The 16,035-nt window shown below is 50.8% G+C and overlaps 1 protein-coding gene across 11 annotated transcripts in view; it reads left to right on the plus strand.

Moving 5' to 3' along the window:
* The window catches only part of EPS15L1 (epidermal growth factor receptor pathway substrate 15 like 1), a 106,179-nt gene that overhangs the window by 10,384 nt on the left and 79,760 nt on the right, over positions 1–16,035 (plus strand). For 5 of the 11 annotated variants that reach the window (XM_010806555.4, XM_024993958.2, XM_059888000.1 and 2 more), the window contains exons 2-3: positions 15,434–15,475; positions 15,676–15,765. In XM_010806555.4, coding sequence (XP_010804857.2) covers positions 15,434–15,475; positions 15,676–15,765 — 132 coding nt within the window. Of the gene's footprint in view, positions 1–1,612; positions 10,315–12,892; positions 15,016–15,063; positions 15,249–15,433; positions 15,476–15,675; positions 15,766–16,035 lie in introns of those variants that run through there. The other 6 variants (XM_059887997.1, XM_059887998.1, XM_059888001.1 and 3 more) reach the window with 6 other exon arrangements.

Raw genomic sequence — 16,035 nt, forward strand, 5'->3', positions numbered from 1 at the left:
TCCCAACAGTTCTTCGTAGATAAAACCTGGTCTTCCGTCTCAGTGACAATAATAAAGGCCACCATAATAATAGATCTCATAAGTGCTTCTCTTTGCCGAGTGTGCATTATCTACATTTTCTCACTTGATATAGGAGCAGACATCTTACAGATAGGGAAACTGAGGCCCCTTCACTTTGCCTTGTCTACCCGAGGGCTGACCACCTTCCACCCATCTCACCCCCTCCCTTCCAAGGCGCCATCTCAATCTTACCCATCCCACGAACAGCTTTTTCCTGACCCAGTGTTGTGGGTGGAGCTCACAACATGCGAGTGTGAAACTCCATCCCCCAAGAAGGGAAATGCAGGGAAGGGGCCCAGGCAGTACAGTAGTCTTAACATAAATTAACCTTGAAGAAGTGTCTCTTTTATAAATTTGGGGCTACAGAAGCATGGGAGAGGGACTTATTTCAGTGGGGAATTCCGACTACTTCTTACAGCCGGAGATTTGGTGTGGGGGCTGGAAGGTAATTGGCTTTCAGCAGGCAGACACACACAGCCACACGCCCCGCTAGGGGTAGTCTGTGCTCAGACAGGGTGAGCGGTGCACAGCATGCAGAGTGGAGCATCCGCCAGGCCGGGAGGGAGGGCAGGCAGGGTTTGATGGCGGTGTGTGTCTGTGAGCCAGTGAATGTGTGTGTGTGTATGGGTGAGTTTGGGGGGAAGTTGGGCCATCAGGGTCAGAAGGTGGCTGTGGAGCACGTAGCGGGCACAACCCAGTGGAACTCCAGACTCCTTCAGCAACCACCGAGGGTCTTTCTGAGCGGAGTTGTGACCCTGTGCCAAGTGGGATGGAGAGGGGAGCGGGCGAGCGCTGGAGCCAGCTGAGAGGCCGAGGTGTGCGCGGAGCCCGGCGTGGGTTGGAAGGCCGCCCTCGCTGCTCTGTCTGCCTGACCCTTCCCTCCTTCAGGACGAGGCTTCATTCCTGTGCTGTCCCTGCCCGTGCCTTTGTGGTTTGGTCTCTGACCAGACGTGATGCTCTGCTCTGTGGTGGCAGGGACTGTCTTTTCACTCACTGTGAAACTGGGGAGCCTGGCTTGGTGCTGGGAACTTCGAGAGCCCCTGGGCTCTACAGAGCAGTAGGCGCTGGGAGGCCTGACGGCGCCACCTGCAGAGGGGAGCAGGGAGGCGGCAGGGAGAGCTGCTGGCCTGGTCCTGGCGTCCTGTTGTGCCAGGGGTCAGAAGATGGCAGGGATTTTGGGACCCCGGGGTGGCCAACATAGAAAGGGATTTGGGGAAGGCTCAGGGCATGCTTTGGAGAAGGCAGTGGCACCCCACTCCAGTACTCTTGCCTGGAAAATCCCATGGATGGAGGAGTCTGGTAGGCTGCAGTCCATGGGGTCGCTAAGAGTCGGACACGACTGAGCGACTTCACTTTCACGCATTGGAGAAGGAAATGGCAACCCACTCCAGTGTTCTTGCCTGGAGAATCCCAGGGACGGGGGAGCCTGGTGGCCTGCCGTCTCTGGGGTCGCAGAGTCGGACACGACTGAAGCGACTTAGCAGCAGCAGCAGCAGGGCACGCTTGGGCCTTCCCTTGTGGCTCAATGGTGAAGAATCCGCCTGTAATGCAGGAGACGTAGGAGACTCGGCTTTGATCCCTGGGTCGGGAAGATCCCCTGGAGAAGGAAACGGCAGCCCGCTGCAGTGCTCTTGCCTGGAGAATCCCATGGACTGAGGACCTGGCTGGCCGCAGTATGTGGAGTCACACGGAGTTGGACACGACTGAGAGCAGCAGGGCACGCCTGGGGGGCGTTGGGACCACTGTGAGGAGTGGGCACCTTCCAGGAGGGCAGTCAGTGCCCTGCTGTGCGTAGGGGGCACTGACTGCTAAGGTGTCACTCCTGTGAGTCTCTGCAGGGCCTGGTCCCTCAGATGGAGGAAGGGAAGAGAGAATGGACGTGGTGGGGGAGGGGCTGTTCTCTGAGACGCCTGGAGGAGCCATGTCTAGGAGGGCTATGAGCTTCCCTGGTAGCCCAGAGGCTAAAGAATCTGCCTGCAGTTCAGGAGACCCGGGTTCGATCCCTGGGTGCGGAAGATCCCCTGGAGAAGGGCATGGCAACCCGCTCTAGTATTCTTGCCTGGAGAATTCCATGGGCAGAGGAGCCTGGCGGGCTACAGTCTGTGGGTCACAAAGAGTCAGCCACGACTGAGCGACTAACACACACAGGGATACAGGGAGGCCAGGGCTGCGTTGATCTTAAGCAGGAGTTTGGGGCTGGAAGCTGCTCCCTGCTCCCTCTGGGCGGCCTGGGCAAGGTCCCTTTCCTGTCTAGCCCACCTGCTCCACCGTGTGGCCGCACTCAGCCCCGTACCCCTTCCCCTGTGCCTGGCAGTCCCCCCAGGACCCCACCCCCTGGGTGTTTTCTTGCCAGGGGCGTCTCCTTCTGGCTCAGTCGGGGCCCGTCCTCCCCAGAGCTTCAGCGCGGGTGCCCAGCGTCTGTTATCCCCTCCGGCAGACTCGGCCACGGTGGCTGCCGGCTCCTCTCCCTGCGGCCTGTGTCTGTGGGCCCCTGCGTCACTCCCCATCCTGCCTTTTCCTCTCAGCACTTGTGCCCTGCTGGTTTCACTGTCATGTCTAATGCCTTCTCCAGAGCAGGAGCTCCAGGAGGCTGAGGGGGGACCCCATATTCACTGTTGCACCCCTACTGAGGCCAGCGCCCAGAACCAGGCGGGCAGTCCCGACTGGGATTACCCACCTCCATGCCCCGTGGAGACCTCCAGAGAGACGTGTTCGGGGTGGGCAGCCCCTGTTCTGTGAGTTGCTGCACCATGGGTGGCTGCGTTCATGTGTGTCCTGGAGGATGGGCAGTGTCTCCCCAGCTTCCTCCACTCCCTGCTGTCACCGGCTCCCAGTAGCCGAGGGTATACTTGGTTTTCCTCCTCACGAGTGCATCTGCTCAGCTTGCCTTCAGGAAGATGGGATGATATTCTGACCTCCCAATGAGGGGTGGGCAGACCTGTCGTCTCGCTGTGCCTGTCTCGCTGAAACTGCGCTGAGTGACCCCGAGTCCCTGCTGGGGGACTCGCTGCAGGGCCAGCCTTGCCCGTCCCTGATCTGCCCCCTGACTCTGCAGGCCCAGGACGTGCCTCCCGTTGTGACATCTGAGGCTTCTGCGCTGGAGTCCTGGGCTCACTTCGCCTGCCTCTCCCCTTGCTTGAGCCTCAGAGCTCAAGATACGAACCTGTGTCCCTTGCATTGGCAGGTGGATTCTTTACCACTGAGCCACCAGGGAAGCCCAACATGTACGTGTTCAATAAGTGAATGAATGAATTCGTAAGTTCAAGAGCAGAAAACTGGCAAATCCAAGGGCGTGCCACTGTCTGTGAAGGACAGGAGGAGCTTGGTAGTTTGAGATGCAGTCATGAAGGGTGGGCATTTCTGGGCATAAAGGAGCTGGTGAAGGAGAGTGAGGTGTGAGAGGATGGGACTTGACAAGCCAGTGTTTGTCGAGAGCTCACCGCATGTCAGCGGCCAGCGGCGGGAGGCCTTGTCCTTTTTCCAAATGAAGAAATCAAGGCACAGAAAGGCTGCTCAGCCTCCCTATGAAAGGTTGTTGCTGAACGACACAAAGACGCCGGGATTCTTGGCCTCCGGAGGAGAAGAATTCAATCCGGGGCCAGAGACGAGGCTTGATCGCTCAGAACTTTTGTGTGATAAAGTTTTATTAAAGTATAAAGGAGAGAGAGAAAGCTTCTGACATAGGCATCAGAAGGGAGCAGAAAGAGTACCCCCTGCTAGTCTTGAGTTGGATGTTATATAGTCACTAGCAGTCTGTTAATGAGAGAAAGGAATGTCTTAAAACTCAGAATGGCACCAGGCCCCTCACCCATAAGATGCATTTTGGGATAATCTTGGCACCAAAAGGTTCATCCCGGGCCATAAAATGATTAACTTGAATCTTGTAGAAGGGCAGATCACCATGCAAATAGTTTCGTTTACATAGATTAGGGCAACAATATCTGAGTATAACATACTGGTTTGTCAAGTAGGTTCTGAGCCATTAGGTGGAACCGACTTGAAGACAGAGTCTGGGGTAAATGCATAGCACATTAACATAGCTTAAGACAAACATTTCCATAAGAAAAATGCACTGGTTATCTCAAGGTTTGAGAATAGTTAACTTCAGGTGAAACCAGGTGTCATTATGGCAACACAGTATTTTAAGAGAAACCCTTTTAAATTTGTATAGAGAAGGAAAAATATCGCTAGTTTGTTTCCTCCTGCCGCTTAAGAGAGAGAAAAATGTCTGACACTTGCAGCCTATTTCCTCCACTTGGAGACCCCCGGCCTTCCTGCCTGTTACCCTCTCACCCAGGGTGGCACGGCGTCCCAGTGGTGGGGTTGGCCTTGAGTCTACGTGTGTGTGGTGGCACCCTTGACCTCTGTGTGGTTCTGCTTCCCCTGGGGATGGGAAGACCTGCCGAGAGGTGTGGGCAGAGGCTTTCTTGGGGAAGGTCGGGGCTCCGCGTAGGTCCTGCATCCCACATGGATCAGTGTGTTGGAGCCAGAAGGTGGCCTCCAGTGACTTTGTTCCTCTCTCCCTTCCATTTCTGGTAGATGGGGCGGAGAGCTCTGGTCTCCCAGGAGCGTGGAAGCTGTCACACCTTGATTCTGTGTTCCTCCAGATGGCTTCTCGCCCTGAACTCCCCCTGCCTGCCTTGTTCACCCTGAGGCTCTGCGGTGTGTCTGATCGTTCTGAACGCTCCTGCTCCATGGTTCTCCTTGTGTGTATGTGCTCAGTTGCTCATTCTTGTCCGACTTTTTGCAACCCCATGGACCGCAGCCCGCCAGGCTCTTCTATTCATGGAATTGTCCAGGCAAGAATACTGGAGTGGGTTGTCATTTCCTTCTCCAGGGGATCTTCCTCACCCAGGGATCGAACCTGAATTTCCTGCCTCTCCTGCATTGAGGCGGAGGTTTTACCTCTGTGCCACCTGGGGGGTCTCCTTGCAGGCCGGGACTATAAATGTAACTCCCCCGAGGTCTGCATGGGTCGCAGGGAGGCCCTGCCTTCTGTGCCACATGGCGGGCGTGCCCTTTCGTGGTCCTTCATCGTGGTGTCATTTGGGTCTCCAGGGAGAATCATGTGTCTTCCTTCAGATCCCTCACCTTCCACGTCTCCTTTTCCCTTTTCTGTCCTAAAAGCAGTGTGTGTTAACTGGAGAACTCAGAAAGCCAGGGGAGGCCCCCGTTCACGGGGAAGGATCATTGCACACGTGTGTGTCCGTCCCACCAGGTGCAGATCCCGTGCACGTGGCTGCTGTGTGCTCGCCAGCTGGGTCATCACCGGCCTTCTGCTCTGGGCCCTTTTCACTTAAGCAGGCTTCATAGATGTTCTGCCTGGGCCGTTTTTACTGTTGGATGGTATTCTGTCCCAGGATACACGGTGATTCATTTATCGGCTTAACCGGTTACTCACTGCTTTAGGCCTTCGCTGTCGGCTGCAGTCCCTGCCCGCAAGAAGGGCACACGGATCCAACCTTCTTGCCCTTCTGCCTTCTGGCATATCTGATCATCACTGAATCCCTGGGGTTTTGTGTTAAAGAAATTCTGGATTTTATTATTTGGCAAAAGCACGATCCTGCCAGTGGTGAAGCTGTTCTTCATTTATCACACTTGAACCTGAAGCAGCTTGTACCATGAAAATCCTTGCCAGAGCAGAAACACATCAAATGTTGGTCTTTAGTTATATGAAAACTTTAAACACACTAAAAGCCCAGGGAAGAATTTAATGAACTCTCATGTACTCACCACCAGTTCACAACAGAGGCCAACATTTTGCAAATATCTTTACCCAAGTTTGTTTTCACCTTAGAAACCATATTTTGAGACTTCCCTGATGGTCCAATGGCTAAGACTCTGCACTCCCAATTCAGGGCGCCTGGAATGGTCTCAGGTCAGGGAACTAAATCACACATACTGCAACTAAGAAGTTTGCATGTGGCTTTGAAGGCCTCAGAGCAGCAAAAAAAAAAAAAAATTAAAAAAATCATATTTCAATATGCACCTGTAGTAGTTGAGACTGTTTTCTTTTACATCCCTGCCGTGCCCTACCACGACAGAAAACAATAAGGATTGCTTAGTAGTATCTGATACCAGTCCATAATTCAAATTTCCCTAATTATCTAAAAATATCATCTTGCATTTGGTTGTGAAATCTCCTGAGTCTCTTTTTAAAATTTTTTAAGTTTGGTGGCAGTCCACTCCAGCGTTCCTGCCTGGAGAATACCCACGGACAGAGGAGCCCAGTGGGCTACAGTCTGTAGGGTTGCACAGAGTTGGACACGACTGAGCGACTGAGCGCGCGTGCAGGACAGCATCCTGACCAGAAAGTCATGTGCTCCACAGTTAGATGCAGAACAGCTCCATCCCCACAGGGATCTCTCTGGTTGCCCCTTTACTGCCACACCCTCTTCCCTCCTACCCGTTCCTTCCTTAACCCTTGGCAACTACCGATCTGTTCCTTTCTGTAATCTTAGCACTTGATTATGTGCAGTGGACTCATACAGTATGAAGCCTTTGGAGACTGGCCTTTTCCATCAGTATAGTGCTCCGGGGGCTTCCCTGGGGGCTCGGTGGTAGAGAATCCACCTGCCAATGCAGGAGACGTGGGTTTGATCCCTGGGTCAGGAAGATCCCCTGGAGAAGGAGATGGCACCCCACTCCAGTGTTCTTGCCTGGGAATGGACAGAGGAGCCTGGTGGGCTGCAGTCCATGGGGTCGCAAAGAGTCGAACAGGACTGAGCAACTAAACAGCCACCACTACAGTAGTGCTCTGGAGATCCTGCTGGGTTGTTGTGTCTGTCCGGAGTGGATTCCTTTTCATTGCCAGGTAGTATTCCACGGTGCTGTGGGACCATGGTCCATTAGAGCAAAAACCCACTGAAGGAGGTCTGGCGTGTTTTCAGTGTTGCGAGACTGTTAGTAATAAAGCTGCACTCAGCTTTGAGTCCAGGATATTCTGTGAATTTAAATCTTCGTGTCTCTGAATGCCTAGGATAGTTGCTGGTCTGTGACAGTTGCACGTCTAGTTTTTTTTTTTTTTAAGAAACTGCATGCCAGGCTATTTTCCAGTGTAATTTCACTTTTTTACATTCCCACCAGCAATGTAGAAGTGACCTAGTTTCTCTGCATGCTCACCAGCGTCACTGTTTGCTGTTTTAGTCGTTTTGGTAGCTGTGTGGTGGCCTCATACTGTGGTTTTTCAAGAGAATTTTTTTTTTTTTACTTGAAGTATGGTTGATTTGCAATATTGGGTTAGTTTCAGATACACAGAAAAGTGGTTCAGTTATAAATCTAACTTCTCAGATTCTTTTCCAGTCTAGGATTCTCACAGTATATTGAATACGGCTCCCTGTCACTGCGGTTTTTAATTTGCACTTGGCCGCTGAAGGTGTACTGACCATCTTTTCATGTCCGTATTTGCCATCTGTACATCCCGTTAGTGAAATGTCCCTTCGTGTCTTTGCTCATGTTCTCATTGAATTGGTTCCTTTTTGTGTTGTTGAGTTTTGAGAGTTCTTTATGTATTCCTTCCTGGCTTCTGTGGTGACCCAGATGGTAAAGAATCTGCCTGCAATGTGGGGCACCCATGTTTGATCCCTGGGTCGGGAAGATCCCCTGGAGAAGGGCATGGCTACCCACTCCAGTATTCTTGCCTGCAGAATTCCACGGACAGAGGAACGTGGCAGGCTGCAGTCCACGGGGTCGCAAAGTCGGACACGACTGAGCGACTTACTTTCACTTTTACTTTATGTATTCTGGGTACCAGTCCTTTGTTGGATATGTGATTTGCAAATAGTTACCCTTGAACAACACAGGTTTGAACTGTGCAGGTCCACTTATATGTGAATTTTTTCTTTTCTTTTTACTTTCTTGAGCAGGCCAGCCCTGAAGGAGTGGCCTCTTTTTCTTTATTTTTTAAAAGTTTTTTTTTTTTTTTTTTTTAAGTAAGTGTGTGCTACAGTCAAGCACTACTTGATCCGAGTTTGGTTGACTCCACAGATGTGAAACAGAGGAGCTGTGTATAGAGGGCTGACTGTAAGTTACACTTGGATTTTCAGCTGCAGAGGGTGGATGCCCTAACCTCCACAGTCAGTGTTCAAGGGTCAGCAGTATTTCCTTCTAGTCTGTGGCTTGTCTTTGCATCCACTTATCAGAGTCTTGCATAGATCAAACATTTGAAATTTAAATCGATAAACTGAGGTCCAGTTTATCGATTTCCTTTTTTTTTTCTTTTGAATCAGCCTTTTGGTGGCACATCTGAACTCTCTCCCCAGCCCCCAGTCCTGAATATTTTCTCCTTTGTTGTTTTCTGAAAGTTTTCTGGCTTTACATTTAAGCTTGTGATCCCTTTGGAATTCATTTTGTAGAAAGTGGGAGACTTAATGTCTCCAGGCTCCTTTTCTTCTCTGGAGGATGGCCAGTCGCTCCAGCACCCTTGTGGACATGGGCCTCTTTCCTCCTAGCTGGCTTTGGCACCTTTGTCAGAAGTCACTTGGGCATATCTACGTGGGTCTGCTTCTGGGCTCGCTGTTGTGTTCCACGGTTTTGTGTGTCTTTAGCACCATCAGTGCCACGCTGTCTGGATTACTGGAGCTTTGTAGCAAGCCTTGGAATCCGGTGGACAGAGTCCTCCCACTCTATTCCTTTGCAACATTGTTCTAGCTTAGTTCCTTTGCCTTTCTGTATAAATTTTAGAGTAATCACATCTGTATCAATGAAGACTTGGAATCATGTTAGACCTGCGTGTGGGGGCATGCACGTGTACCGCATGTTGCGCTGGCCTCAGAAAACCCCTCCACCCACTGAATCTTCCCACTGGCAGGGCCCGGGTCGTGTTTGCACCTTTGCCAGCCTGAGAGCAAATACTGGCATTTCCTTCCGTTTTGCAGTCTCTCAACTGAACATCTCCCCTAACTTTGCTGCATCCCTTCTTTCAGAATCACCTTTTTCTTATCCTTGGCTAGTTTTTTAAAATTGGGATATCTCTTTCCTCAAAATTTATGAAGGCTCTTTCTCCTGTCTCAGTTCTTCCTGCAGTGTTCACCTTAGCTCTGGCTTAGAGGCCTCGGATCCAGCAGATGGAGGGAGCTGTCAGTTTCAGGGAGGTTCAGGATGCCCCAGTGTTTGCTGAAGCTCTGTGAGAGCTACTGAGTTATATCCTGGTTTCCTTGCCTGCAGAGTGTGGGCTGGCCTGCCTGGAGGGCTGTACACACAGCCAGGGGGATGGTTGTGCACACCGCCGGGGTGGGGTGACGGTTGTGCACACAGCTGGGGTGGGGTGACGGTTGTGCACACAGCCGGGGTGGGGTGATGGTTGTGCACACAGCCGGGGTGATGGTTGTGCACATAGCCGGGGTGGGGTGATGGTTGTGCACACTGCCGGGCTGATGGTTGTGGACACTGCCAGGGGGATGGTTGTGCACACTGCCAGGGGAACTTAAGAGGAAGGCGAAATGCAGGGATTATCAAGTGAGCACTTCTCTAGCCCTGTTTTGGTCTCAGCATCTGGTTTTCCAAGTAGGCACTCACACAGGGATGTCTTCTGGTGGTATGCGCCTAACTTCCTGCAGAACTTAGCAATAGCTTTGAAAAATATGGCCATTACGGAGTCTCAGTGTTCCTGAGGAAATGGCAGGCTGCCCTGGTTTTTAAGTCAGTTCTTGTGCTGAAGTCAAGTGGTGCACTTTGACCACGTCCGTTGACTGCAGCCTACCACGACACAGTCACGTGTTTGCGTCTTCTCGGGCGAGCGTGCACAGGAGGCTGTGCAGGCCTGTGTCCAGCTCTGTCATGCCCTGGCTGCTTTTGCAGAGTGCAGAGTGGGTTTGTGTCCCAGGGCCTGGGACTCCTCTGGCTCCATCACTCCTGGGCTGTGTGATCCCGGGCAAGGTAACTTCGGTCCCTTCATCCGTATATGGGGGCAAACAGTAGTATCTGCCCTGTAGCATTGTTGGAAACAATTAAATGAGATACTGGATAGAAAACAGTGAGCATTCAGTAAGTGTGATGGACTGTTTATCAGATCAAGGATTATAAATACTTTTTTCTAAAAGTTTAAAAACTGAAAATGGGTTTACGTAACAAATGTTTTGAAGCAAGCAAGGCGAGCGATCATGATTTTGTTTTGCAGAAGAGCTCCTGCCCTGTATGAAAGCAGGAATCGGAGCTGATGGACTCAGTCCTGAGAGGATTAGGAAGCCCAGTCCTCAGGGCTTCCCCTCCAAAGCAGTACTGCCGTGTTCCTCATCTGAAGCTGCTTTTCCCCAGGTGTTAAAATTACACACACTTGCATGAACTGTGGAGTTTTAAAGGCCTCCGAGTAGAAGGATGTGAGCTTGTTCCCTGCTGTGTTCCCCTGCCTGTCTCCCCATTTGTACAGTGCCTCTTGGGCTTCCCTGTGGCTCAGCTGTTAAAGAATCCACCTGCAATGCGGGAGACCTGGGTTCGATCCCTGGGTTGGGAAGATCCCCTGGAGAAGGGAAAGTCTACCCACTCCAGTATTCTGGCCTGGAGAATTCCATAGACTGTATAGTCCATGGTTGCAAAGAGTCAGACACGACTGACCAACTTTCACTTCTGGGCTGGAGGAGACAGTGAAGAGGCCCTGGGAACTTTTCTTAGTATTTTAGGAGACCAGCTGAAAGATCAGATTCACAGGTTTGTATTTATTTGGGTGTGCCAAGTCTTAGTTGTGGCGTGTGGGATCTAGTTCCCTGACCAGGGTTTGAACCCAGGACCCCTGCATTGGGAGCACAGAGTCTTCGCCACTGGACCGACAGGAAAGTCCCCAAAGTGAAAGTTATACTGAATGTCAGTGACTAATTCAGAGTCAAAGATGGCCTCTTAGCACCCTGGGCTGGTGGAGGAGAATGCCCTGCTGCACAGACTCTGTCTGACTTCTGTTCTTGAAGCCATCTCTGAGCTGTCCGCAGCCTCTGAACACTGAAGGCCTTGTCCCCTGGCCTGTTCCCTTTCTACCTTTGCCCTGGCCTCACTCGGGGTTGGGCAGAGGTGGGCGGCTCTGGCGCCCACTCTCAGCACTCAGGGGCTCTGTCCTGCAGCGTGGCCGCCCGCAGCGAGCTGTTGGTGTCCACAGTGTCTGCCTGGCGTCCAGGGGCTCGAGGCTTCGCGGCGTTTGTCGTCAGTTCTGTTGCAGTCATGTATCGGGCAGCTGGCAGGCATGACTCCACTGTTCCTGGGGGGAAGTTGTGTGGTAAGAGGAAGTGCCAGTTAGATCTGCCGATGTTTCCCCTTTCCCGCCCCCTTCTGCATATGTAGTGGCTGACGTGTGTAATTAAATCAGAACCTCTTAACTGCCGTCATTGTTCCAGGTTACCCAGACAGATCCCTGTATTTAGTGAGGAATGAGTGAGGCATACTCTGTGGTTTTCCATTAGTTGTAGGTCATTTGGGATCGACTTCTGAGTACAGATTGCCTATGAGCGGAGTCCTTAGCACTGACAGTCCAGGCCTCGGGGCCTGGGGCTTCAGGGCCTTTTCTGGACTATTTGGGGTCTTGTTTCTCCTGATCGTGGATCTGATTCGGAAGCATTTGGGAAGTTTGAGACAGTTATTAACCCTTGGTGCTCCAAATACCATAACTCTGTTTTTCATTGGAATCACAGTAGCTTAGAAACCTCTCTCCTGCCTACCATGAGATCTTAAAAAAATACCACTGGAAATTCATTTCAGAGCCATGCCTCTCCGATTGCTGGCAGCAAGGGGACCTTTTTCCAGGTTGCGGGGGGGGGGGGGTCCCTAGGGTCTTGCATTCTGCTCCCGTGAGCCACGAGCACATGATGTACTATCAGGACCCAGCACCATCACCTTTACTGAGAGGTCACAAACAGCCGGCCTGACTCTGCTTCCTCACTTGGCCTTATTCCTCCGGGGTGATGTGTTTGGAGAGCATGTAGACCTTTAATTAGTTAATTAGTTTAAATTGAGATTGCAGTTGACCTATATAACATTATGTTAGTCTCACCTGTACAATGTGATGATTTGTTATTTGTTATTCATGTTGTGAAATGATCACAATACTTAACACCCATCACCACACATAGTTATAAAGTTTCTTTTCTTGTGATGAGAACTTTTAAGATGTCCTCTTAGTAACTTTCAGTATACAACACAATGTTATTAACTAACGTATTCTATGTGAGAAGTTTCTACCTTTACCCATTTTGACCCCCCGCCGCCCTTCCCACCTCTGGCAACCACCCTTCTGTTCTCTGTGTCTGTGGGTTTGGCTTTTTGTTTTTCAGATCCACGTACAAGTGAGATTGTCTTTCCCTGTTTAACTTATTTCACTTAGCATAATGCCCTCAGGGTTCATCCACGTTGTCACAAATGGCAAGACCTCCTCCTTTAAGGACTGAGTAGTGTTCCTCTGAATGTGTGTGTACACACCACGCCTTCTTTATCCATTCAGCCATCAGTGAGTAAATATTTAGGTTGCTCCCAGGTCTTGGCTGTTGTAAACAGTGCCGCTGTGGCCATGGAGGTGTTTGTTTGTTTGTTCTCCTTTGAGTTAGTGTTTTCATTTCCTTTGGATAAGCACCCAGCAGTGAAATTGCTGGATCGCATGGTAGTTCTGTTTTTAATTTTCTGAGAACTCTCCGTATTGTCTTTGATAGCAGCCGTAGCCACTTAGACCCACCAACAGTGTTCAAGGGTTCCCTTTTCCCCACACCCTCACCAATGCTTGTTACTTTTTAATCTTTTTGATGCTAGCCTTTCTACCCAGTGTGAGGTGGGATACTGTAGTTTTTATTTGCCTTGCCCTGATGATTAGTGATGTTGCGTGTCTTTTCACATGCCTATTAGTCATCTGTAATATTTTCTTGGGAAAAGTGTCTGTTCAGATCCTCTGCCTATTTCTTCATAGGCATATGAAGACTTTAAGTCATAGTGGGTTGTTTGTTTTTTTGCTGTTGAATTCTGTGATTTCATGTGGAATTTTAAATTCTGGCAATCAAACAGGGTGTGATGGTGGTCACTACTGTCTAAGTCATTAGAAGCTAAGGGGGACAGCCTCTCCCAGAATGGTATCTGCAAGGGCCCAGGGCGGGAGGAAGCTGCCATCCTGGGAGTTGCTGTAGCTGCTGTACACTTAGCTTTTTTTCCGGCTGTGCCACACTGCATGCCGAATCTGAATTCCCTGACCAGAGCTCGACCCTGGGCCCACGGCAATGAGAGCACCAAGTCCTAACCGCCGGGCTGTCCGGGAAGCCCCCTTAGCTCTTCGTTTCTTCCTGTGGTGTCGTCTTTTCTTTCTCAAGCATCAGTCTTTACCCTCCTGTCTTGCCTTTTTTTTTTAAGATACCTGTATCACATAGCAGTATATTTTAAAAATATTTATGTATTCATTTTGGCTGCAGCGGGTCTTAGGTGCAGCTTGAGGGAAGTCTTAGCTACGGCGTGCGGGGAATGGTGCCCTGACCAGGGACTGAACTGTGGGCTTCTGCATCGGGAAAGTGGGGTCTTGGCCACTGGGCCACCGGGGAAGTCCCGTTTCTGGCTTTTCCACATTGCGCTGCCCCTCTCCGTCTGCCTTCCCAGGACTCCCCCCTTTCTTTCGTTCTGACTCTCCTCTGCCTCCGTTCAGGCCTCTGTGCTCCTTTTCTTCTATTTCCATCCTCTGCTGCTGCTCTTCTTGTACTTTCACTTCTTCCTGTGTTTGCAGGTGTTGCCATCCCCCAGAGAAGCTGACCGTAACCTGGGCATTATTTTTAAACTGAGGTGACTCTTTACTACACAGTAGTATGCAAGCCTTGGGCTGGTTCAAGTCAGTGATTGTAGCTGAAACAAACCCACCTCCCCCGTTTTATTCATTATGAAAAATTGCACAACAGTGTTTGAAGACTTTTAAAATGAGCACTGTCATCCGGGACTCATTTTTCCTGGCGTTCTTCTCTTTAGCTGTTTATACACCTGTTCTTCCATACGATTAAGCATAATGTTGTTTTCTTCGCTTTTCTCAGCTCCCTAAGTCAATAGCACCTTTGCGGTGTCCCGCTTTTTTCCTTTCACACAATAAAAGACCAACACGTGTAAGAGCCTTTACAGCCAGCACCTTCAGTTCAGTTCAGTTCAGTCGCTCAGTTGTGTCCGACTCTTTGCCACCCCATGAATCGCAGCACGCCAGGCCTCCCTGTCCATCACCGACTCCCAGAGTTCACTCAGACTCACGTCCATCGAGTCAGTGATGCCATCCAGCCATCTCATCCTCTGTCGTCCCCTTTTCCTCCTGCCCCCAATCCCTCCCAGCATCAGAGTCTTTTCCAATGAGTCAACTCTTCGCATGAGGTGGCCAAAGTACTGGAGTTTCAGCTTTAGCATCATTCCTTCCAAAGAAATCCCAGGGCTGATCTCCTTCAGAATGGACTGGTTGGATCTCCTTTCAGTCCAAGGGACTTTCAAGAGTCTCCTTAGAGGTGCTGAATTCCTGCCCCTGCTGGCACACTCCCGCAGATCTCGTCACTGGGGGGGCGACTGGCTGAGGTTGGAAAGAGACCACAGACACTGTTGGATGTGTGAGGGTTTGGCCTCCACCAAGCTGAATCCAGGCGTGTCTCAATTAGCCTCTTGACTGTAGATCAGGTGGTTATCTTCTCTGAACAGCAGCATCTTAGGAAATCTGATGGCCGGAACATGGAGTGTCTTCCGTGCCAAGCTGAGGACTTTGAACTTCCTGCCTGTCCTAGTGGGAGCTGTCACTGGCCACGTCTTTCCTGGTGCCTGGGGCTGGTCAGTGCCTTTTTGCCCAGTCCTTCGGGTGGGTGGCTGGAGGAAGACCAGATGGGTGGGGATAAGCCTTGGAGCAGGGAAACCAGTCTGAAGCTGGTGTGACTGGTGATTCATGGTGACTTGCGGAGACTCCTGTTCCGGTTCTGGAGCCAGAGAACAGTCTCAAGGGATAATGGTGTCTGTTCCCCGTGAGCTCCTGGACGCACCAAAATCCCATCGGTCAGTGAATCGAAACCAACTCCTTCCTGAACAACCGCCTGGTTTGTGTTGGAGTCAGGACTTATTTGAGAGCATTAGCATTTCCTTTTTCTAAACTGAGGAAGTGTGAGATGTCTGTCTGAGAATAAACTGCAGTCTGTGTTTTTTGTTGTTAAGTCGCTCAGTCGTGTCTGACTCCTTGCAACCCCATGGACTGGAGCCTGACAGGCTCCTCTGTCCATGAGATTTCCCAGGTAAGAACACTGGAGTGGGTTGCCATTTCCTCCTCCAGGGAGTCTATGTAGAGAGGACATTTAAAGTGCTTACATTTTGATTTTAATATTTATGTATTTTGGTGATGACAGATTTAGGGATGACACTTTTTTTAAAGAGAGGCTTTGTGTCCACATTTGACCAATGTCTGTGGTTTTGTTTACAGATTCCCGCTGGAAATCCATTATATGAGTCTTACTACAAGCAGGTAAGTTTTCACTAGTGTCTTTCTGGATTGAGCTTGGAGAGGGAATGACTTGGAAACCCCCAGCTGTGAATTGCAACCCAGAGAGGCCTTCCCTCCCTTTCTGTTTCCCAGCTGTCAGCTAGCAGCCAGTGTCACGGGTGTTGCTTTTCCTGCTGCTCGGCTGCCAAAGCCTTATCTCAAGTGTTGCTCCCCAATTCCAGGTAGACCCAGCATACACAGGGCGAGTTGGGGCGAGTGAAGCTGCACTTTTTCTAAAGAAGTCTGGACTCTCAGACATTATCCTTGGGAAGGTAGGTGATGAACGATAGCGATTTCTCTTCTGCGACCACCCTCAGGGCTCCCCTGGCAGGTGAACACTGGCTTGTGCAGACCCCTCTTCGTGGGGTCTGTACTCCTCTTGGGAAGCGGGCTGGCCACTTCGAACCTCTCGGGGCTGTAACGGGTGGATGCAAATGCTTTAATGGTTGCTGCCCCCCTTTGCTTGGGTAGCAGCAGACAAGGGGCCTGAGCCCTCTTGGGGTCTTAGCTATGGACTTATGTTGGCCTTGGAGCCTGGTACC

This window comes from Bos taurus, chromosome 7, assembly GCF_002263795.3.
Source record: "Bos taurus isolate L1 Dominette 01449 registration number 42190680 breed Hereford chromosome 7, ARS-UCD2.0, whole genome shotgun sequence".
In the NCBI taxonomy this organism is placed as follows: Eukaryota; Metazoa; Chordata; class Mammalia; order Artiodactyla; family Bovidae; genus Bos; species Bos taurus.